Consider the following 25,587-nt stretch of genomic DNA (forward strand, 5'->3'; position numbering starts at 1 on the left):
CTTAGGCCACTGAGTCCATACCGACAGACAACCACCTATCGACATCAATTCCTTTATTACTCTCACCAGCTCCTCCAGATTCAAACACTCACTTACACACTGGGGAAAAGTTGTAGCCAATTATCCTACTAACCAGCAGCCTACAATATACTCGACTGGCATGACCCACCCTTTCTTGTTTCTATGTTTTATCTCCAGTGGAATGACTATCCCCTTTCTAAGTTCTGTGATGTGAATGTATAAAAACAGTACCCTGAGCAAACCCAGATAGTTCACAGGGTAAAGTGCAGAGTCCACACAGACAGTGCAGATGGTTATGGTTGAACCCAGGTCTCTGATGCTATGACACAGCAGCTCTGCTAATTGTGCTGCTGATACACCCTTGAGTTATGAGTGTGTTTGTATCTTTCTCTCTCTAGAAGTATTTATTGAGATTTGGCAACTGTACATGACAGCTAACTTTGTAAGTAACTCTGTAAGTGTATCAGCAAAGCAGATACGGATTAAGTGAATGACACAAGTGGACCTTCTTACTCATTTTTGGAGACAGGTGTGCTCAAAGGCCAGGAAAATAAATGCCATCAATTCTTCTGCCAGGATATGAGAGCTTTATGCAAGGTTCAACAACGAGGAGGAGGATGGTAGCAGCTGTAACAGTTTGTGGTTGGGGTGACTTGAGTTCCCAGAGAACATTCGGGTCCTTTTTACAAACCTGTCTTTGTAAATGTCCTGATTAGTGGGAAGTTCACATCTACAGATGTGCTGGGCTGCCCACACCACTCTCTGCAGAGTCATGCAATTGAGGGAAATACAGTTGCCATAGCAGGCAGTGATGCAGCCTGTCAGGATGCTCTCAATTGTGCCCCTGTAGAAAGTTCTTAGGATTTGGGGGCCCATACCAAACTTCTTCAACTGTCTGAGGTAAAAGAGGTGCTGTTGTGTCTTTTACACCACACAGCCGGTATGTACAGACTATGTCAGATCCTCGGTGATGTTTATGTCAAGGAACTTAAAGCTGTTCACTCTCTCAAACCCAGATCCATTGATGTCAACAGGGGTTACCCCGTCTCCATTCCTCCCGTAATCCACAACCAGCTGCCTTGTTTTTTATGACATTGAGGGAGAGGTTGTTTTCTTGACACCATTGTGTCAGGGTGATGACTTCTCTGTAGGCTGCCTCATTATTATTTGAGATTAGGCCAATCAGTGTAGTATCTTCAGCAAATTTAATTAGCGGATTGGAGCTGTGGATGGCGACACAGTCACGGGTATACAGAGAGTATAGGAGGGGGCTTAAAACACAGTCCTGGGGGACTCCTGTGTTGAGGGTCCAAGGGACAGAGGTGAGGGAGTCCACTCTTACCACCTGCTGGTGATCTGACAGGAAGTCCAGGATCCAGCTACACAAAGCAGGGAGAAGGTTGAGGTCTCTGAGCTTCTTGTCGAGCCTGGAGGGAATTATGGTGTTTAACATTGAACTGCAATCCAAGAACAGCATTCTCACATAAGCATCCTTCTTCTCCAGATATGTAAGGATGGTGTGTAGAGCTGTGGCTATTGCATCATCTGTTGATCGGTTGTGTCGGTTGGCGAACTGTAGGGGGTCCAGTGTGGGTGGCAGCACGCTGCAGATATAGTCCTTGACCAGCCTCTCAAAGCATTTACTTATTATTGGGGTGAGTGTGACAAGACGCCAGTCGTTCAGACATGTTACCTTGGTCTTTTTAGGTACAGGAACAATGGTGGATAATTTGAAGCAGGAGGTTACTCTACACTGGGAGAGGGAGAGATTAAAAATGCCTACAATGTCACGTACCCTGTGACGAGTTAAAGAACCAGTAAAAATAGAAAACACTTTGGAGTCTGGTATTGCTATTAACTAATACCACTTATTAGTAACTACGCAATACAGTAATATAAATTCAGATATATCAAACAGGTTAGTAAAGATTATATGTATATAAGTGTGAAAATATAGAAACCAAGCTTCTTCAAGCCTAGGGTAAATGGATACAGTCTTACGGTGATGAGTAAAGTTCAGTTCAGTTCATGGTATTGAGTTGAGTAGTGATGGAGAGAGAGAGAGAGGTGTTTAGTTCTTCAGTCGATCTTCCCGTTGTCCTCCGAAATCCTTCAGCAGTCACCGAATGTGACCACAACAAGGGGACTGTTTTCTGTGATGAAGTTATCAACCCAGGCGAGGGTTGGACACACGGATAACTTCCCAGTGGTCATACCTTTTTCACACTGCGAGAGCCACTGATCGATTCTCCTAATCGATTCTCCAAAAACCCACCTTTCTGTGGGTACAACAAAGCTCGCCCAGTGTCCAAAATCATGTGTCTGTGTGTTTACCAGCCGACCTTCTATTTATCTCACCATGCAGAACACCAGCAGTCCATCAAGTAGCATTCTCTCTGTGTAGGATCACAGAAGCTGGCAGTGTCCTTGCAAAAGTGTAAACACGCTGCAGAGAAGCCATAACACCATCTCAAATCAGTCTTTGCCTCTCTCTGTCTTAATAACAAGGTGTTTGAGTTGTACAACTCTCTCCCTCTCTTTTTAAAAGCACAGTTCATAGGGATAAGTCAGAATCCCATCACAATAAACACACCTGCCAGTTGTGCTGTGCACACTCTGAGTACCTGCCCTGGGATGCCATCCGGTCCCGCAGCCTTGTGACTGTCCACCTACTGGAAACACCTGCGTACTTTGGCCTCAGAGATAACCAAAACTGCAGGTCTCTTATATGGCTATCCTCAGGGTTTCAGTGCTGGCAACATCAAATCGAGCGTAAAAGAGAGAGAGGCAGCGATGTTAGAAATTCCACTGTGTTCAATTTTGAAGTCTGCGATGGTGTGCAGACCTTGCCATAAGCTGCGTGTGCTGTTGGTGGAGAGTTGCATCTGGATCTTGTCCCTGTATTGTTGTTTCACTGCCTTGATGACCTTGTGCAGATCGTAGCTGCATCTCTTGAGTTCCTGTTGGTTACCAACAATGCAAGCTCTGCGTCATGCAGTAAGTGCTGCTCACACGGGAATGTTGATCCAGGGCTTCTGGTTTGGATAGACCCTGACCGATTTCTAGGGGACAACATCTTCGATGCACCTCCGGATGAAATTCGTGACCCGTTCCTTGAACTCGGAGATATCCTCGTCATGGAAGACATTCCAGTTGACATCATCAAAGCAGTCCTGTAGCATGGAGACCAATTGATCGACCAACAGTGGATGGTTTTAACTATGGCCGCCTTTTGTTTCAGCTTATATCTGTACCTTGGCAGCAGAAAGATGAAGTAGTGATCTGATTTTCCAAACAGCGGGCGAAGGGGCGCTTTGCAAGCACTGCCGAAGGGAGAGTAGCAATGGTCGAGTATGATATCTCCCCATGAGCTCACCTGGATGTGTTGACAAAACTTCGGAGAGACTTTATTCAGTGACACTCTATTAAGTCCCCGACAACAATGAAGGCAGGCTCTGGGTGTGCAGTCTCCAGGGTGCTGATGGTCTTGTACAGTTCCTTGAGAACCAGGTCAGTATCAGCCTACAGTGGAATATACACAGCTGTGATATTAACAGCTAGAAAGGTCTACACAGCAGCGCCAGGTACTCCAGATCCCGGGAACAAAAGGATTTGAGGGCATGCATGTTCCAGGGGTCATTCCGGGCACTATTGACCCTGAAGCATACCCCACCTCTTATTCTTCCCAGAGAGGTTTTTTGACCTGACTGCCCAGAACAGGGAGAACCCAGAGGGCTCAATGGCGTGATCCGGTATCTCCTCCATCATCCAGATCTCCATGAAGCACAAAGCATTACATTACTTAGTTTCCCACTGATAGGAGATTCTGGCTCTCAGTTCACACAGCTTATTGGCCAGGGACTGAACATTAGTCAGGAGCATGCTTGGGAGCGGTAGCCGATTAGCAGACTGTCTCAACCTCACCAGGATGCCTGCCCTTCTCCCTTGCCTTCAACGCCGCTTCCGAGGTAGTGGTGGTGTAGTAGATGAGCTGCCCATTGATCACGCAAGCAGGGGTTCCCAGTGTAGAAAAGGCAGTACGTAGTGGGTAGGTGCCATCTTCCTGATGTTCAGTAGAGTCAGACTATTCTGTCTGTTGTGACTATCAGCTACTTGAACAAGAAATGTGAAAGAAATCACAGAAATTAACAGTACACTATAAGGTTGGAATGGAGCTCTTTCCATCATTCCAGAGAAATTGATTCAGCCCTCTATTATATGCTAATCCATTCCCTGTCCCCAGCATAACTCTGTGCTCTAGATAATATGTCGTAGAGAGCTTAAGGTAAAGGAACCCTTAAGAGACAGTGATCATAATGAGATAGAACTCAACCCTGCAGTTTGAGGGGAATAAGCTAAAATCAGGTGTATCGGTATTATAGTGGAGTAAAAGTAACTACAGAAGCATGAGAGGAACTAGCCAAAGTTGATTGGAAGAGGGGAGTAGTAGGGATGACAGTAATGTAGCAGTAACTGGAGTTACTGGGAGCAATTCCGAAGTTACATGATTGATTCATCCCCGGGCAGAAGAAGCATTTTAAAGAGAGGATGAGACAAAGACTGCTTTAAAGCAAAAGGAAAGGCAGACAAAATAGCAAAAAACAGTGGGAAGCTTGAGGAGTAGGAAGCTTTTAAAAAACAACAGAAGGCAGCTACAAAAGCAATAAGGAAACCAATAATAAATTACGAAGGTAACCTAGGGAATAATAGAAAAGAGGATCACCTGGACTATAGCAATACCTATGTCAGGCTGCTGTTTACTCAATACATCTCTGCGTTCAATACAATCATACCCTTAGTTCTAATCAACAAGTTCTAAACCCTAGGTCTTTCTACCTTCACCTTCAACTGGATCCTTGATTTCCTCACCCTTTGCCTGACATATTTCTTGCAATTCTTTGAGGAAATAACAGGTAGAATAGACAAAGGAGAATCAGTGGATGTTGTGTACTTCGATTTTCAGGAAGTCTTTGACAAGGTGCTACATATGAGATTCTAAACAAGATAGGAGACCACATGGTATTACAGGAAAGATGCTAGCATGGACCAAAAATTGGCTGACAAGCAGAAGGCAAAGAATGGGAATAAAGGGGCCTTTTCTGTTGGGCATCTGGTGACTAGTGGTGTTCTGTAGGGCTCTGTTGGATTGACTGCTTTTCATAGTACATGTTAGCGATCTGGATGACGGATTTGATGGCTTTGAAGCCACATTTGTGGATAATGCAAAGGTAGGTGGAGTGCCAGGTAGTATTGAGGAAGCAGGGAGTCTGGAAAAGAACTTGAACAGATTGGGAGAATGAGCAAACAAGTGACGGATGATATTCAGTGCAAGGAAGTGCATGGTCATACACATTGATAGAATGAATCAAGGTATAGAATATTTTTTAAATGGAGAGTAAATTCAGAAATCAAAAGTGCAAATGAAATGGGAGTCCTAATGCAGGATTCACTAAAATTTAATTTGCCCTAAAGAAGGCAAATTCAATGTTAGCAATTGATTTTGAGAATATAAATCCAGGATGTAATGCTGAGCCTTCATAAGGCATTGGTCAGACCACATTTGGAGTATTGTGAGCAGTTTTGTGCCCCATATCTAACAAACAATGTGGCTGGCATTGGAGAGAGTGCAGAGGAGGTTTATGAGAATGATCACAGAAGGAAAGGGTTAATGTATGAGGAGATTTTGATGGCTCTGGGCCTGTATTCACTGAAGTTTAGAAGAATGGGGGGCAAGGAAGAGAATGGAGGGAGATCTCATTGAAATCTACTAAATATCGAAAGGTGTGGATAGAACAGACATGGACAATAGTCCAAATTACATAAAAAATAGCCATGAAGTAATTAGCAAATTGTCAACTGATGCATAAGCATCATCTGAGAAACCTGCAAGTATTCCCTGCCTCCTGTTTGAAAATCTTCCTGGAATCTATTGTATTATCTTAGGGATGGAATATTTAGCAAGGCCACAATCTCTTGGTATTGTACTGGAATACAGTTGGGATTTGTGTGTTCAAATTTCTGGAGTTAGAATTCAACTGGTTCTTGATTTGGCAGCAAAAATTGAATCAAGGTAAATGCCTCTAATTTGGTCAAACATCTGTACATTTAAAAAAAATCAGACATGAATTACACATTCCTCTGAACTGAACTAGAGAGAGGCTTTTTCGGTTCTTGGGTCTGAGAGCTGTGCAGTTCTCGAGATACAATATGATCTTCATGTAAGTGTTCAGCAAAACCATGAACCTTTAAAAAAGTTGTTTATAGCATAAGTTTCCAAAGTTCTCTTCTATGAGATGAGGATTGAAATTAATAACTAAAAACATTTTTGAGCAAGAAAAACACAGAATTAAAACCAGATCTACATTTGCTTGATAAAGCTTCACTCTTCATGGAATACTCTTGAAAGCACTGTTTTGCAAAATCTTGTTTGTTTTGATGGACACTCTCAACCTGAAGGCATTAATTTTATCATCTAAACTGCAATGGAAATTGTCTGAGGATGAATAAACTGAGGACATTTTCCTTTCTATATTTAGAACCTACATTGGGTCTAACTGAAATCATTGCTAAAATAAACTCCAAAAATAGAATTAAAGTGAATAAACAAAGATTTGCATAAATTCCTTGGGTGACAATCTCAGAAGCCAAAAACTCGAGAATTCACAACTTACCGGTTTCTTCATCACAGAGATGTTCACAAGGCTCCAGTGTCTTTTGCCCACAAAGGTCTCTTGTCCATGCAGATGTGGAGTTGATTTGGTAAAACAGTGATAATTTGGCAGGATTCAACCAGTCTGAAACATCCAGAAAGCTTCCCTCACTGACAACAAAGCTGCTCCCTGAACAATGCAAAAATTGAAAGTTAAATCCATTGGAGTGATATCCATTCAACCAGTTTTTATTTTCTTTTTAATTGAAACACATGCTCAAATCATCTCAAATAGCTACAACTGATAAGATCATAAGAAATAAGAGCAGAATTATGCCATTTGGCCCATTGAGACTATGCCATCATTTCATTATGGCTGATCCATGTTCCTTCTCAGCCCCAATCTCCCTCATTCTTCCTGTATCGAATCAAATATCGCTGTGATGATTGTACGTTCTAGTATCAATTGTTTGGCGACAATAAAGTATAAAGTATCCCTTCATGCCCTTTCTAATCCAGAATCTACCATCCTCTGCCTTAAATATATCCAATGACTTGATCTCTACAGCTGCCTGTGACAACAAATTCCAGATTCACTACACTCTGGTTAAAGAAATTCCTCCTCAACTGTGTTCTAAAAGGACACCCCTCTATTCTGAGGCTGTGTCCTCTGGTCTCAGACTCCCCCAGCTAAGGAAACATCCTCTCCATGTCCATTCTACCGAGGCTTTTCAAAATTCAATAGGTTTCAATGAGGTCACCCTTCACTCCATGACAGACAAAGATGCGCAGAAATACTTTTCCCCTCAAGCAGTAAGATTCCAGCTTCTTTTTTGTTTTCATGGCTCTTTTGTATTGCTACTCACGAATGATGATGAGGTCATCATTTGAGCTCATGGTGAAACAATGAGGAAGAGGTGAGTGCCATGAACAAATGTACCTTAAAAAAGGCAATCAATTAAGTTAGCTGATATTACAATATATCAAAAGCCATACCATATGGTCCACACAGCTCTCAAACATACACTCACTTTTGAACAAGCTATATTAATTATTTTCCAGATTTTTTTTTGGAATAATGCAAGCAATCCAACGGGAGAAATCAGTGTTTTACTGACAGCTGCTTCTGAGTGACTGGGAAAGAAGAAAAATTATGAAGTAAAGCAAGTAAAACATTTGCTTTTTCCAAAAGCTAATAAAACAAATAATTGAAGAACGAAAAGTATTCACTGCATTTCTATGAAATATCTTTATGTACCATTTTCATAAGGATGAGAATTAATTTACTTCAAATAGATAACATCCCTGTTTAAATAATATGTTAATCTTTTCTTCACTATCACCATTTCTTTCTTAAAACAAAGTCTGCATAAAATCCAGTAAACAGCCAACTTACTCCAGGGAATACTTTAATTCAAAAAGCTGTCAATAATTTTTTGATGATGCAGATATGAAAAAGAAAAAAATTTCGAAAGTGCTTGGGCTGGTGAATAATTACAACAAACAATTGGCAGATTTTATTTTTAATATTGGAGAATAACAAATCCAGTATGTAAGGTTTTTTCACAAATTATTTATGATAGTCATTTGTATTTTACTCAATGTGAGACATTATTATTAAGACAAATTTAAACAAACACATTTTTCTTTCGAAAATGTACTGTAAATGACTGAATCTTGTTGCTTCTTTCTCCATCTCCTCAGAATGAAGAACATTTTACTAACCACAGGGATTAAGACACACATTGAGCAAAATTTTTGATGGAAGATAGTTGACATTTCAAGACAATGTTTGCTAAGAACACATTGAAATATATTGCTTTCATTGCTGCATCTTAACAACCTTGGCATAAAAATGGAAAATATAATTGGAATAAAATTGCTTAAACATTGTGCTTCTGTGGGTCAGAAATGGTCTGATATTCATTTCCTTCTAGAATATGATTACAAATCACCACATTTTCGTAAGGCACTTAATGTTTATGCACACATCTTTCATGAGTGAGATATCCTCTACTTCTGCCACTCTTGGCAATCAGACAATTAACTTAAATCTTTTTGATTCACAAGAAACATATCTACTTCAACCCTGAGTGATACACTAACACCATACATGCCCCACCTCAGCTGCTTCTCTTAGGATATTAGCAAGATTTTTCAACATTTTAAAAATTTATTCCATTCATCAAGATGACCATCACGTTGATTTTGTTGTCCCTATTTACAAATCAGATCCTTATGATGTTCCTGCTTTTGTTTGCCCAAAGTTATTCAAATTTAGACCAATTTTAAATGATTGTCACTGTCAGTGAAAAGTCCCAGACAATGTGCCCTCTCACATCTTCCCCTGCATAGCTCTAGTTTTCACAGAGAATTCACAGTAATTTCTGTGACACCAGAGACACGAGTTGCATGCCGCTGGGCATACAAATGCAAGTCCACCCTGTGAGTCATCGACAGTGACGCATCCCTTCCTGCTGGGTCGAATGTCTTTTATGCATGGTTGATGCACAGAATGATGTGCTGGCAAGGAAACCACTCCCCCACAACCACCACCACCTTTAAGGCGTAGGCACTCTGTCTGGGGCTGTAGCTGATTTGAGGACGCACATAAAGCTGTGGGGCATGATAACATACCTGGTTGGGTGCTGGGAGACAGAGCAGTTCAGTTAACAGGGGTTCTAACAGATGTCTTCAACAATTCTCTGGAATTCACTGTCCCCGCAGGCTTCAAGGCAGCCACTACCATCCCGGTGCCCAAGAGGTCAAGAGTAACGTGTCTAAATGACTTCCATCTAGTGACATTGACCTCAATACCAATGAAGAATCTTTCAGTGGCTGGTTATGGATCCCATTAATTTCCATTTTTCTGCTGTACTTTACCCTTTCCAGTTTACTTATTGCTCAAATCAGTCCACTGATGATGCCATAGCCTCTGCCCTCCACTCCGTCTTGTCCCACCTGAAAAATGGTGCATCATACACCGAGGTGTTTAGCTCACGATTTTATAGGATCATCCCTCAGAAACTGTATTCATTGGGTCTCAAGAGCCTCACAGGTAGATAAGGTAGTTAAGAAAACTTATGGAGTGTGGCTTTCATAAGTCGAGGGATAGAGTTTAAGAGTTGCGGGATAATGATGCAGCTCTATAAAACTCTGTTTAGGCCACACTTGGAGTACTGTGTCCAGTTCTGGTCGCCTCACTATAGGAGGGATGTGGAAGCATTGGAAAGGGTACAGAGGAGATTTACCAGGATGCTGCCTGGTTTAGAGAGTATGCATTATGATCAAAGATTAAGGGAGCTAGGGCTTTAGTCTCTGGAGAGAAGGAGGATGAGAGGAGACATGATAGAGGTATACAAGATATTAAGAGGAATAGATAGAGTAGACAGCCAGCACCTCTTCCCCAGGCACCACTGCTCAATACAAGAGGACATGGCTTTAAGATAAGGGATGGGAAGTTCAAGGGGGATATTAGAGGAAGGTTTCTAACTCAGAGAGTGGTTGGTGCGTGGAATGCACTGCCTGAGTCAGTGGTGGAGGCAGATACACTAGTGAAATTTAAGAGACTACTAGACAGGTATATGGAGGAATTTAAGGTTTTAAGGTGGGGGGTTATATGGGAAGCAGGGTTTGAGGGTCAGCACAACATTGTGAGCCAAAGGGCCTGTACTGTGCTGTTCTATGACGTATAGCTCTCATTGTGACTGGATCTTGGACTTCTTGCCAGAAAGACCATGCTCAGTTCATGCTGGCAGCAACATATCTAGCTCCATCACACTGAGCACCAGGCTGCTTGCTCAGCCCACTGCTGCTCATGCTGGTGATGCATGATTGTTTGACTTAATCTAGCTCAAGCCAAGTCATCAAGTTGCTAATAACACGGCAGTAGTTGGCCTCATAACAATAATGATGAGACGGCATAAAGAGAAGAGGCAGAGCGGTTTGTAGAATGCTACAAGCAAAACAACTTGAGTCTCAATGTTGACAAGACCAAAGAGATGATTGTGGACTTTAGGAGGGTGCAGACCGACCACTTCTCACTGCACATAAACAGCTCCTCCATGTAGAGAGTTAGGAGTTCCAAGTTTCTGGAAGCGTATATAATAACAATACCACCTCTTTAGTCAAGAAAGCACAGCACTGTCTCCACTTCTTGAGGAGATTGAGATGAGCGAAGCTCCCGCGCACCCCCAATTCTAACCAATATTTACAGGGGTACCATCGAGAATGTCCTGATGAGCTGCACCACTGTCTCGCATGGGAACTGCAAGGCATCTGTCCACAAGGCCATACAAAATATTATGAGGACCACTAAGAGGATCATTGGGGTCTCTCTTCCACATATTGAGATATTTATCAGGAGTGCTGCATACACAGGGCCCTAGGATTGTCAAGGGTCCTTCCCATCCATCCCACAATTTATTTGACTCCCTACTATCAGGCAGAAGAAACCATAGCATTACATAAAGGATTATTAGGATGGGGAACAGCTTCTTTCCCCTGGCTGTGAGACTATTGAACTCTCTCTCACCACACAGGTCTCATCAGTTATGAAACAGCAGTAGTGTTTACTGTTTACTTTTAACTTGTGTCATAAATGTACCTTATGATAAATGCCAGTCTTCTGGAGTATATGTCATTGTTTGTTAATTTATTTATATTACTTCATATGTTGTGTGTGAGCTATACATGTGTGTTGTGTACCTTGCTCCAGAGGAACGTTGTTTCATTTGGTGACACACGTGTATGGAATTAAATGACAATAAACTTGAACTTGAAATCTGCTGGATTGTGCTGGTGAACAGCTGCAGTGCCCATACAAATGTACCACTTCCAGCTATCCTAAAATAAATTTATGGAATAGAAACAAACACAATATTCCCTTTGAGGTAATTAAAAACCAAATTAATTTCTACTTCCTTTACACAGTCTGTTTTCAGCTGGAAAACTGGTCAAGCTCACATAACTATATGCTTTCTACATCGTTCAAAGATACAACATTTAATGAAAAGATAATCATTACCCTTCACCCTTGGAAACTTTCTCAATTTGCCTTTGACTTTAAATCACTCCATGTTAACAGCTGATTCAAAATCCTTTTTTTCAAGTATCACCCCTTCCACAAAACCTAAACCTAAGCTCCATTCTTTCCTGCATCACTTATGTATTGAAATTACACAGCCATCTTCCAGTTCTCTGAACATAGTCAAACATTTCTTGCGCTGTTCCTCACGCAATGATCTATGCTTGGTCCTTTAATCATTAAAATGACATCTCCCTCAGCATCACTGCTTTGCTGCCTTTACAAAGCATGAAATTCATCAATCATATACACTTACAACATTACTGGATGCTATTCAGACTAACAAGTCTATACCAGCTCTCAGAGTAATACCATTGATCCCATTCCCTGACTTACTTCCCTGGAACCTAGTCTCTCCCACATAAGTCCAAAACCATTCCCTGATTTTCCACCAGTCACCCACATCAGAGTTAATTGCAACTGCCATATTTGCGACATGGGACAAAACTGAACCACCCGGGGAAGACCACATGGAAAACATGCAAACTCCATGCAGGCAACATCAGAAGTCAGAATTGAACATGAGTAGCTGGGACAGCACCACTGGGTACTACCAAACTTAGTTTGCACCTAGGTTTTCCTCTCACTGCAATGTTTATTCTCCTGCCTTCCCTCATTATTCACCTTGCTCATTGTTTATACTCCATGAAAAAAATGTGAAACCCATTTTCCCAGGTTGTGGTGTGAGCAATACAGAAAAGTAAAATTGTGTGCATTCTATGGTAACTAATGAGAGTATTTATCTTTTTTTTATCCATTCAAGCCTGTGTCATCATGAAATTAATCACTCTAAGTTGAGTCTAAGACAGGAAAGCTAACAGCACATTTACAGTGACTGGCTGGTTTAAAGTTAAGTGCCCTACAAGAGAATTTCTTTTACTGATGAACAACATATTTTTAAGATTTTTTAAGCGAACGTTCAAGAGAATACACTTTTACCTATTTGTCATCTTTAAGCTGGTGAAGCAATTTGTTTAAATAAGGAATATAAGGGAGCATACCTTCAATAATATTGATAACAACAGCTTTTTCCCCCAAAGGTACAGAATTGCAATTATATCAACTTTCCAACAAGCTAATTGTTGCCCTAATATTCTGCTCAGCAGTATATTGAAGCACATCAATTGTTGATAAAGGTAAGAGATTGAAGTAACATTTATTTATCTCTAGTGTACAGTATTGAGACTACTTTACAATTCAGATTTTAATCTGGCCCAACACATTGACACCTAAGGGCTGCTTCCAGCACAATCCTTGAACTGTGTTGGTCATTGACTCAGACCAACACCCAGAATCTGCAGAATTTCTCCTGTTTATAACACACTTCACTGAATGTTTTGATTTGCATGTGGCAAATGTGGCTAATAAAGCAAACGCTAATCATATATATTTTCAATAAAGCTAATCTCTTGATGTAATTACAAAGATGGAATGCTGGTGGCTATACCTCGTTAGGAGTCTGAAGAGATTTAGTATGACATTCAAGACTAGCAAATCCCTACAGGTGCATGGTGGAGAGTATTCTGACTGACAGATTGGCATGTTAGGACCCAGGTCGGCAGTCACTCTTTACAGAAGCACTGAGTTCATGTGGCTGCTCTCCTCATATGCAGACAAAAATATATTCCTGATATTCTGAGATTTATGTGATTATTGGACTGTACGTTACATTGGCTTCCTTCAGTTTTTCAGTGTTTTCTTTCTTGTGGCCGATCTGTTAACTTTTTTGTGTGTAGGGTGGGGTTGGTGGTTTGATGCTACTGTGGCTGTTCTTTCTGCGAGTCAGGCGGTGGGGGAACTGCTATTGTCGCGGATTTTTTGCTGCGGGGGAGAGGGTGATTTTGGGGTCTGCTAGTTTTGTCTCTTGTTTCTTTTCGTTTTCATGCCGAGAGTGGGGTGCAGTTGATGTCTTTTCTTTCATCAACCCCCATGGTCTTTCTCTATTCAATGGCTAATGTGTAGACAAATATTAGAGTTGTATTGTACAAGCTTACTTCAATAATAAAATGAACCATTGGCCCTTTTAAACTTTTGACTGGTTGGATCACCACTTGGTACGGAAGATCTAATGCACAGAAACAAAGAAGGCCACAGGCACTCGTAGACTCAGCCAGCTCTATCACAGGCTCCATCCCCCCCTTGAGGGTACCTTCAAGAGTCAGTGCCTCAAGAAGGCAGCATCCAGCACTAGGGACAATCTCCACCTGAGACATGCCCTCTTCTCATTACTATCATCAGGAAGGACACACAGGAGCTTGGGAACCCTCACTCAAAGTTTTTAGGAACAGCTTCTTCCCCTCTGTCATCAGATTTCTCAACTGTTCATGAACACTTCCTCACTATTCCTCTTTTGCATGCTATTTATTCATTTATTTTTATTGTAACATAATTTTTTTAATGTCTTGCAATGTACTGTTACAAAGACAACAAATTTCATAACATATGACAGTGATAATAAACCTGATTCTGATTACACACTGGTAAAGGACTCCATGATCCCATTAACAATGTTTATTATTGGTGATGAATGCATTTTAAGGTGTAGCAATAAAATCAGTCTACCACTTCAAGGGAAAAATAATTACATTTTATTCTGTAGCCTGACTGTGTGAATTCAAGGAAAAATTATAAATTATACAAAGTAAATTATGATAATAATGTGTTTGTAGCATTTCGATTTTACGCATTGTTTCAGTGCAATGTCCTAAAGGTAACTTGTACCATGTAACTTTGAGAAAGATTTATTGCATGCTTCTACAGTAGATGGAAATATCTTGATTGTTTACTTGCTGGAACCCATAGAACAGATGGCGTTCCAGCCTCTTGAGCCTGTTCTCGCATTCAAAATCAGGAAAATTTGACACTTTAACTCCTTATGCCTGCCTTTCCCCCATATCCTTTCATTAACAGAAGTCATTTTCACCTACCCAAAGGGACACATGTACTACCCATTTCACTAAAGTGGAAGGACTATTTCTTTATTTATTTATTGAGCTACAGCATGCAGTAGGCCAATCTGTTCAGAATCAGTATCAGAACCAGGTTTGGTATCACCAGCACATGTTCTCTTTGTGGCAGCAGTACAGTGCGATACATAATTCAGACAGAGCAAAGAGTTAAATTGTACCACAGAGGCAAAATTCAAAAGGGCAAAGAATGGAGGAGTAAGGGTGAGTATTTAAATGTGTTTGCCATTCAGAATAAGGGGGATAAACTTGTGGCGCAATCAGAGATTCGTCAATATGATGTTATGGGCATCACTGAGTCGTGGCTGAAAGAAGGCCATCGTTGGGAGCTCAACATCAAAGGATATAAGTTGCATTGAATGGACAGGCAGGAAGACATAGGTGGTGGTGTGGTTCTGTTGGTAAGAGATGGAATTACATGTTTAGAAAGAGGTGACATAGGGTCAGAGAATGTTGAATCTTTGATGGTGGAGTTAAGAAACTGCGAGGGTTAAATAAAACACTATGGCAATCATATATAGACCTCCAAATAGTAGCCAATATGTGGAGTTGAGATTGCAAAGGGAGCTGGAAAAGGCATGTAATAAGAGTAATGTCACAATTATAATGGGGACTTCAATATTCAAGAAAATCAGGTTCGTGTCGGATCGCAAGAGAGGGAATTTATTTAATGCCTACCAGATGGCTTTTTAGAGCCGCTTGTGTTTGAGCCTACTCGGGGCAAGGCTATCTTAGATTGGGTGTTGTGTAACAACCTGGATCTTATTAGGGAGCTTAACATAAAGGAACCCTTAGGAAGCAGTGATCATAATGGCAATTTGAGAGGGAGAAGCATAAGTCACATGTATCAATATCGCAGTAGAATAAAAAGAATTACAGAGGCACGAGAGAGGAGCTTGCCAGGTAGATTTGAAGAGGATACTGGCAGGGATACTGGCAAAGCAGAGATGGCTGATGTTTCTGGGAATAGTTCACAAGGCACGGGATAGATATGTCCCACAGAAGATGAAATTCTCAAATGACAGGGGTAGGCAATCGTGGCTGACAAGGGATTTTAGGGACTGCACAGAAGCCAAGGAAAGGATGTATAAGATAGCAAAAATGAGTGGGAAGTTGGATGATTGGGAAGTTTTTAAAATGCAACAAAAAGCAACTAGAAAAGCTATAACAAGGGAAAAGATAAAATATGAGGGCAAATTAGCAAATAATATAAAGCAGGGTACTAAAAGTTTTTTCAGTTATATAAAGAGTAAAAGGGAGTTGAAAGTTGATATGGGATCGCTGGAAAATGATGCTGATAAGGTAGAAATGGGGGCAAAGAAATAGCGGATGAACTTAATAAGTACTTTGCATCAGTCTTCACTGTGGAAGACACTAGCAGTGTGCCAGAGGTCTGTGCATGTCAGGGAGCTGGAGTGAGTACAATTGCTATTACAAAGGAAAAAGTGCTAGGCAAACTCAATGGTTGTAAGGTAGATAAGTCACTTGCACCAGATGGACTACATCCCAGAGTCCTGAGAGAGGTGGCTGAAGAGATAATGGATGCATTGGTCATGATCTTTCAAGAATCACTTGATCTGGCATGGTCCCAGAGGACTGGAAGATTGCAAATGTCACTCCACTCTTTAAGAAGGAAGGAAGGCAAAAGAAAGGAAATTATAGGCCAGTTAGCCTAACGTTAGTGGGTGGGAAAGTGTTCGAGTCTATTATTAAGGATTAGGTTTCAGGGCTCTTGGACACTAATGATAAAATAAGCAAAAGTCAGCATGGTTTCTGTAAAGGGAAATCCTGTCTGGCAAATCTGGTATAGCTCTTCGAGGAAGTAACAAGCAGGGTGGACAAAGGACAGGCAGTGGATGTCATTTCCTTGGATTTTCTGAAGGGATTTGTTAAGATGCCACACATGAGGTTGCTTAACAGGATAACATCCTCTGGGGTCTCAGGATAGAGACTGGTATGCATAGAGGAATATCTGACAGGCAGGAGGCAGTGAGTGGGAATAAAAGGGGCCTTTTCTAGTTGGCCGCCAGTAACTAGTGGTGTTCCTCAGGGGTTAGTATTGGAACAGCTACTTTTCACATTGTTTGTCAATGATTTAGATAATGGCGTTGATGGCTTTGTGGCAAAGTTTGTTGATGATACAAAGATAGGTGTAGTGGTAGGTAATGCTGAGGAAGACAAATTGAAACAATGGGCAACAAATTCGCAATGGAATACAGTGTTGGGAAATACATGATAATGCATTTTAGGAAAAGGACCAATAGAGTGGACTATTATCTAAATGGGGAGAAGGTTCAATATCAGAGATGCAAGGGACTTAGGAGTCTTTGTGCCAGAGTCCCAGAAAGTTAATTTACAGGTTGAGTCTTTTGTAAAGAAGGAAAATGCAATGTTGGCATTTATTTCAAGTGCAATAGAAAATAAAAGCAAAGAGATAATGTTGTGGCTTTATAAGACACTTGTCAGGCCACACTTGGATTATTGTCAACAGTTTTGGGCCTTATATCTCAGAAAGGATGTGTTGTCATTTGGAGAGGGTCCAAAGGAGGTTCACAAAGCTGATTCTGGGAAAGAAGGGGTTAATATATGAGGAGCATTTGGCAGCTTTGGGCCTGTACTCACTGGAATTTAGAAGAATGCGGGGGGTGGGGATCTCATTGAAACCTATTGAATGTTGAAAGGGCTTGGTAGGGTGGATGTGGAGAGGATGTTTCCTATAGTGGAGATACCCAAAACTAGAGGGCAGAGCCTCAAAACTGAGGGGCGACCTTTTAGAACAGCGGTAAGGAAGAACCTTTTTTAGGCAGAGGGCAGTGAATCTGTGGAATGCTCTGCCACAGACTGCAGTGGAGCCAAGTCCATGGGTATATTTAAGGCAGAAGTTGCTAGATTCATGATCAATCGGGGCATCAAAGGATATGGTGAGAGGGCAGGTGTATGGGGTTGAGTGCGATTGCGAATCAACAATGATGAAATAGCAGAGCAGACTCAATGGGCTGAATGGCCTAATTCTGCTCCTATGTCTTATGGCTCAATAATAGAAAAAACAGTAAGTATATGTATATTAAATAGTTAAATTAAATAGGTAGTGCAAATATAGAAATAAAAATAGCAGTGAGGTAATATTCATGGGCTCAACGTTGGTTCAGAAATCGGATGACAGAGGGGAAGAAGCTGTTCCTGAATCTTTGAGTGTGTGCCTTCAGGCTTCTGTGCCTCTTCTGTAAAATTGTCAGTGAATGCTAATGCCCAGGCACTCAAAAATGATTCCCTTAATTTTTAGCAGTTCCCCAAATACCAGCTAGCATAAATTCCCAAGGGAGACAGATGTTCCACCCTGGGGACATGACCAGTTTTGGAGGCTGACTGGTTTCCAGGAAGATAACACACAAAACTGCAGAAACTTTAGTTATGCTGATAGTGATTTGCAATTAAAATTCCATAATTTTATGCATGAGTTGTGCCAATTTTGGGCAAACTGTGCTTCAAGAGCTTCATCAAAACTCAGGGGGAGCTCCTGTAAGAGCAGAATAAGTAAGAAATTAACTAATTTTAAAAGTCTGACATAAACATTTTTGTAGCTTTATAATGCTGTTAGCTTTGATAATTGAATCATATCAAATATAAAGATAAAATGTTTGATGGGAATCGATTTATCCAATGTTCACAATCAAAAGATATAGATCAGAGTTGTTACTTAACAACTTAGCAGTTCAGCAATATGGAAAAAATTCCTTAAAAAAACACACACACACAAGATACTACCATAAGTCACATAACTCTTCTGCTTTCTGCAAATATCTATAATGGAAAAACTCACCATCAGCAATGAAGTGCTCAGGAACATGAAGAGTCACCTTCACCATCAAAGGGCATGTCAAGTGGCCTCCATACACCACAGTTAGGACACAGCTGCTCACGGTGATTAGTGTGAGGGCTGTTCTGTTCAGGGGGCTCCTTGGAGATCCTAGGAAACAAAACAGTTTCTTACTAAAGGTGATTGCACAGTTCTTATCATACCTTGACAGTATTTCAGATTGCACAGGTCTGGTGGAAAAGTTGAAATCTATTTAGTCATTGTTCTCTTAATTAAGCGTAAATCATAATCATACTGTTATAACCCAAAATATAAATCATAGTTATTCAAGGAATAATTGCTCCCAAGTATGGGATCAAAACTCGACTAACTTTGATGTCAGAGCAGAGAAATGGGCTCTTCGGCCCGTCATGTTCATGCCGACATTTTGTGCACCTGCACTCATTTCATTTATCTGCAGTGCCTATCCAATTATCTGGCTCTTAAATATAGTGGCCTCAGCAGGTCAGATAGCATCCATGGAAATGAACAATCAACATTTTAGGCGGAGAACCTTTTTCAGGACATAGTGATTGCATCTTAAACATAGTGACTGCATCTAATTCTACCACCTCCTCCAGTAGTGTGTTCCAGATATCAACCATTTTGTATAAAACAATTTTCCCTTCAAACTCCTTTTAAGATACCTTCCTCTCACCTTAAACACATTTCTGACTCCCACGCGGGAAAATTTTCTATCTACAAATCACCTCTGCACTCTCTTCAATATAGCCACTTCCTTCCAAAAGTGTGGTGATCAGAACAGCACACAATGAAATCTAATCAGTGTTTTGTAAAATTTTGACATTACATCCCAATTTTCATATTCTGTGCCCTGACCCATGAAGACAAGTATTCCACATGTCTTTTCACTCTCCTATATATCAGCGTTGCCCCTTTCAGGAACTGTGAACTTAAACCCCAAAGTCTTTATTCATCCTGCTGCAAATAAGTCTTTCATTGCCCTACGCAAACATGCACTTGCACATGTGGCCATAAACTTGACTTTGACAGTCATAAGTACATTGAAGTTATAGAAGGAAAAATCAATACAGAATGTGGAATATAAACTCATTGGTCACGTGACTTTATTAGGTGCACCAGTGCACCCGCTCGTTAAGGCAAATATCTAATCAGTCAATCATACGGCAACAACACAATGCATAAAAGCATGCAAGCATGGTCCAGGGGTCAGAAGACAATGGCCAAACTGATTCCAGCTAACAGAAAGGCAAAAGAAACTCAAATAACCATGCAGGACAACAGTGGTCTGCAGAAGAACATCTCTGAATGCACAACATGGTACATAGAGCTTAGAAAAATAGAAAAAATAGAAAGAAATAGAAGAAGAGAGGGCTATGGGTAACCCTAGGTAATTTCTAAACTAAGTACCTGTTCGGCACAGCATTGTGGGCCAAAGGGCCTGTATTGTGCTGTAGGTTTTCAATGTTTCTATGTTTCTGTCAGTTTTGCTTAACATCATACCATTTATTGTATGCATCCTAATCATTCCCAAATGCAATACCTCACATTTGTCAGGGATAAATTGTATCTGAAAAACTCCACTTAACTGTCCATCTGATTGTAACCTTAAATAACTTTTTCTTGCTATCCACACCACCTACCAAGTTCTCACACCACAAACCAAGTTCTCTGTCACCTGCAAACTTACTTGCCATGCCTCCTATATACATGTCCCAACATTTTATATCATATGTAACAAAGGTCACAGACACTGATCCCTGTGATCAGAATCTTCCAGTGAAATAAAACATCCTTCTACCACACTCCTCTGCTTTCTATCAGCAAGCCAGCTTTGCACCCAATTAGCCAGATTGTTATTGATTCCATGGCCCTTATCCTTACAGACCAACTACCATGTTGGCCCTTGTCAAATGCCAAAACCAAGATCCAAATAAATATCTACTACCAGTGTCTTCATAAATCTTCATAGTTACACAATGGAAATGTTACTGTCTCTTCTTCTATACTGATTCTGAAGAAGGATGTTACAATGGATGTAATATTTCTCAGTGCTATGGGAAAAGCGACCGTATGATTGACGATACTTCAAAAATATTCCTTATGGAAAATTCAAAGATCCTGTAATTTCCAAGACATGGTCCGAAGATTTAGAGATAACCTAGAGTTTGTCAAGATCAGAAGAGTTTAATTTCATTGCCAACGAATTGATTAGGTTTTGGAAATCAATGGCTTGTTCTTAATTTTAAATACAACATTTCTGATATTTATAGATTGTACCCACTTCGAACATACTTAGGGTAAGTGTATGTTCCATGATAATCCATTTAAAACTATCTAAAAACTTAACCAAATACTTGACATGAACAGAAAAAAAACTGTAAAAGTTAAACAGTTTCCAGGTTGGCCAGCTGTGCCAATTACCCTTGTAGTAATTTATATATACAGTCCTGTTAAATATGACAGCTTTAAGCCTATTAACATGTTTCATATATTGTAAGAGAAACTGTATGTCAGTCCAGATTAACTCCAAAATTTGTTAAAGATTTTATGTCTGTAGATGAATTAATTTAAATAAGTTAATGCTATTCATTACATTTCTACTTGGACTATCAAACCCGGCTGATAATCGTGTGCCAATGCTGAAGAAAAAGGTTTAGAATAGTTGTCAGACATTTGTGAGCACAATATAAGACTACTAAATTAAAATTATTGAGATATTCAGGAATTGTGTTGATTTGGTGGACCACTAACAATTTTAGTTTTCATCTGATCTCTTAATATTCAGTAGCTAGAGCTTAGACCAAGCATTGCACATTTTCATGTGTGATGCCCAAACCCAGGACAGGCTCAGAATTTTGGCCATAAGCTTCAGTGGAGTTCGAAGGGCATTGGGATGAAGAAGAAGGACCCAGGACTCTTTTCTGCAGATCATGGAGGAAGAAACTGACACCTTTATTTAGATATGTAATGAGGGGAAAAACGCTCCATATCTAAGAGAAGCTTTGAGAAGGAACTTGACATGTTTCCGTAGAGACTGGGTGGAAGGTGATCCAGGTTAAAAAGTCAGATGTGGTGATCAGAGTGACAGGGTTGATTTGAAGACTGGGTTTTACTGCTGGAACTGGTAAGTCTAGGATTGTGGGTAAACATTTTATTAAACTTACAACCTCCCAGGCTGTTGTTGGGGAAGACCATGCTATCCTGGGTGTCCTCCAGAATGGGAGTTCCCAGAACAACTTTGTCTAAGTTCACCTGGAAAGACAACACACCATGTAAGAAGTGGCTTCATTTCTTTTAGCTCTAATGTGGAAAGAGTTACTGCAACAGGAAGAGTCTGGTCAATATTCATAGCATGCTTCAGTCCAAGGATGATTGTAAACCCTCAAGGTTAAATGAAATACTTTATTACACAGCACTGGAAAAAAACTGATGCTGTTCAATTCATTTTCCAGGCAAATTAATCTATCAGCTGAATTAAATTATCAAGGAGATGCCATGAGCATTAGTCTTAAAAATCACCACAAACATGTGTAAGATCATTCCTCATTCCATTGCTGTTAAATCAACCTCAGTTCAGTTTAGCCGCTTATCAGCCCATGTCCGAATATTGTCTCACTCTTGCTGTATGTAAATAAGGACTGCAATCTTCAGCAAATCTCCATTTGACTGTCAAGCAGCAATGACAAAAGTTCACCACTGACAATCTGCTTGTAGCTCACAATCTCATTGTATTCTTCATCCAAGCATGGGCATGCAGAAGTCCAGGGCTGAGTTGAGAGTGATTGCTCTTAACATCAAAGCAGCATTCCTACAAGTGGTGCTAAAGAGTCCTTATAAAACTCAATAATAATTGGACTCCTCATTGGTTTCTTAACCTTTAACTGTATAGTGAGGAAGTTATATATTATGTATGAGCTATGAGAGATAGACAATAACTTCTACCCTTAGCAATAACATCTCCATTTATTTTACAAAGTAACCAGTGAAATGGAGGCAATTATACTGTGCTGGTCTAAGTGCATCACCTGATCATTGCAAAAGGTAGATGATGCATGCTGGAGAAAGTAATAAATATTGCAATAATAGACTTCCATAACGGAGGACATGAGTGGGATAAATAACTGTACAAACCAGCTCTGCTAAATGGCCTCTGCTTGTGTTGTAAAGTCTCTCAAATGTTAGACAACATTTTTCTCCTCAGTATCAATTCTGATTTTAGCTATCTCTCTTCTTCTTAGGCAATGTCCCTGGGCCAAGGACAACCTGCTTCCACACCAGTACTGTAGCTGATGAATTCATTGTGGAATCCACAAACTTTGCTACAGCTACCAGGTCATGTGCCTGTATCGTACAGGAGGTGATGGGTTCCTTCTGCTATTTTCACTCGGCTTCATGCATGTTTCAACTGACAAGACTCGTGGTTCTCAGTTCCATCTGAAGCCATTTCTAACATGAGGTCACGATTCCCAAGAATCAGTGAGGATGCCATATTTTCCAGTAGGACTATAAAAATATACTTGAGGTATTTTGTCTGACTTTCTGCTGGCTTTTTATTGCTTTTTTAAAAATTTTTATTTTAGAGAACAGGCAGTAAAAGGTCCTTCTCGCCCAACGAGCCGCACTGCCCGATTGTGAACAACTAACCTACTAGTCTGTACTTTGGAAAGTGAAATGAAATTGGAGCTCCCAGAAGAAAACTATATGGTCACAGGGAGCACATACAAACTCCTTATAGACAGTAGCAGAATTGAACCTGGTTCACTGGCAATGTAATATGGTTATGCTAACCATTACACTACCATGCCGCCCTGATTTAAACAGGAAATGGAAACAATCTTGCTGTAACATAGCTGAGAATCCAGAAGCTCTCTTTTGGTGGCTGTGGTTGTGCATACCCATCAGAGATGGCTGAGGTGGAAATAATAGCCCAGGAGAAGATGCAACTGCGGGTTCACGAACCACAGCTGGAGGATTGGAGGATTTTGTGATGTTGACATCAGTGGTATCTCCCTTGCATTTTGATACATTTCCAAAACACAGAGAAAGTCAGGTTTCATTGCATCCTGGTACAAGCTTCATTCCTGCTTCAAGGTCTGAATCTTTGGACACACTTCAGATGGTCTGAAGCACTGCTGGGTCAATGAGAGTACAGATAAATTTCATCTCTGATGTTGACCTTTGTTGGGAGATGGTTCTTGAAAGGCAGTTCATATTTTACAGGGTTTTATGGATTTGGGGCCAATATTCTGTAATGAGAATGGGTAGGTAAAGGAATTTTGCTGTGTTGGTAATTAGCATAAGCTCATTCTCTCTTGCTCTTCAGTGAACAAGCTATTGAAGACTTGGAGCTCTGAAAGTAGTCATCTGGGTGTATCATCTGCCTACAACAGCTCAAACACTGAAGCTGTAATGTCTTTGAAACACATGTAAAAATAGTTTCATTCTCCATTTCTTCATTTTTTACTTAAAATTATTTTCCTATCACCAAATCCAAACTTTGCATAAACCTGCAGAACTGGGCAGCATTTTTTCCCAAATATTGTTCATTGCTTAAAAGTTATTTCTCTAAATTGTTAAGGCTGATGACTTTCTTGAGTGTGATTATTCCTGCTGAATAGAAGTGTATTTCAAAAAGCATAAGAAATTTTAACACCTCCTCACCATCTGTAAGGATCCTGAATTTAAATGTTTGAAAATAACTTTGAAATACTCAGTAGCCGAGTTTTAGTTGGAATGAAATACAGTTGTGAGTTTCTCAGTAGATTGAAAACAAATCACTCAAAACATTAAAAAGTACATTTCATGCTCTTGTACCCACAATTCCACTCTGCAGCTTTTAAGATCTTCCGAAAATCAATATGGGCAGAAAAATCTACATATCAGTTTCTGTCCAATATGTGGCAGGGATTACTGCTGTCAGGTAGATAAATGTGTTTTGTGTGAGCCCTATGATCTTGATCTTTGGATTCCTTTTTTCTTTAATTAGCTAAAGACTGTGCTAATGTATTGAAGACAGTAACATATTTCATCAATGTTGTTTGAAACGAGGCTCCCAGAATATTGCAACTGGCTCACATTTTCTCTCTGAAAGCCTTTATTGCCAGAACACAGATTGGTGGAGTGGAGGTGGGTTGACAGAGGACCCTCATGTTGGATCAGTGAATAACTCAATGGTATCTTAGAACTTAGACCCAATGATATGCAGATTCAAGCATTATCTGCATAGTGCAGCCTTGACATCTGAAGTTCTTTTGACCTTGGTTCGTGAGGTTGAACAGTTTCCCTTTGTTTGGAAGGTCTGCCCCACACCCACAGGAAGCTTGTTGGATATGGAATACAACCTTTTGACAAGAAAGATTGAGATAAGTGTTTGGGGCACTGATGCAGGCTCCTTCGACATCAGTCTTCACTGAGATTGATTCTGTTGTAGACCCACTGGTTACTATCATAGCTGCATGGCATCACTGAGCAAATGTAAGATCAAGAAGAATTTATGAGTACTGTCAAATTTTATAAGAGTATTCCACAATCCCTCCTGAATGATGAATTAAAAGGTTTTAGTGCGTTTGCTAGAAGTCATGTGCTGTGCTGCCAGTTGCATTTTTATTAGAGTTGTCATCTAGTGAAGATGAGCCTCTTGATGGGTGGTATCCACACTGTGAATTGAGGAGCAGCCCTTCAGCTACTGGGATGTTAGATCTGGTTATGATTCTTCAGAAGTCAAGAATAAGGTGTAAATTTCATCTTTACAGATATTTAATAAGATATTCATCCTACAGGATAGACAGAGTCAGCCTGTATCAGCAAACAAGGGGAGCAAGAAGTAACTAAAGAACTTGAGAATTTGTTTCCCTTTTATACTGCAAACTGGCCTGAACCAGTTTAGCGAAGAAACCCATGGAACAGGAACTAGACAGAAAAACTACAAGAGTATAGAACCAAATATAAGGCAAGTTACTAAAAGTTTACAGAGAAGCAGTCATACCTGAAAGCTAAAACAACAGGGAAAAACACAATTTAAAAA

General features: G+C 40.4%; 1 protein-coding gene across 3 annotated transcripts in view; it reads right to left on the reverse strand.

The window, feature by feature from the left end:
- Positions 1-25,587, reverse strand: part of LOC134359927 (astrotactin-2-like) — a 1,812,737-nt gene that overhangs the window by 944,175 nt on the left and 842,975 nt on the right. For all 3 annotated transcript variants that reach the window (XM_063073791.1, XM_063073790.1, XM_063073789.1), the window contains 2 exons: positions 18,543-18,689; positions 6,693-6,860 (listed from right to left, as the gene is read on the reverse strand). In XM_063073791.1, coding sequence (XP_062929861.1) covers positions 6,693-6,860; positions 18,543-18,689 — 315 coding nt within the window. The remainder of the gene's footprint in view (positions 1-6,692; positions 6,861-18,542; positions 18,690-25,587) is intronic.

Source organism: Mobula hypostoma, chromosome 21 (assembly GCF_963921235.1).
Source record: "Mobula hypostoma chromosome 21, sMobHyp1.1, whole genome shotgun sequence".
NCBI classification, from domain to species: Eukaryota; Metazoa; Chordata; class Chondrichthyes; order Myliobatiformes; family Myliobatidae; genus Mobula; species Mobula hypostoma.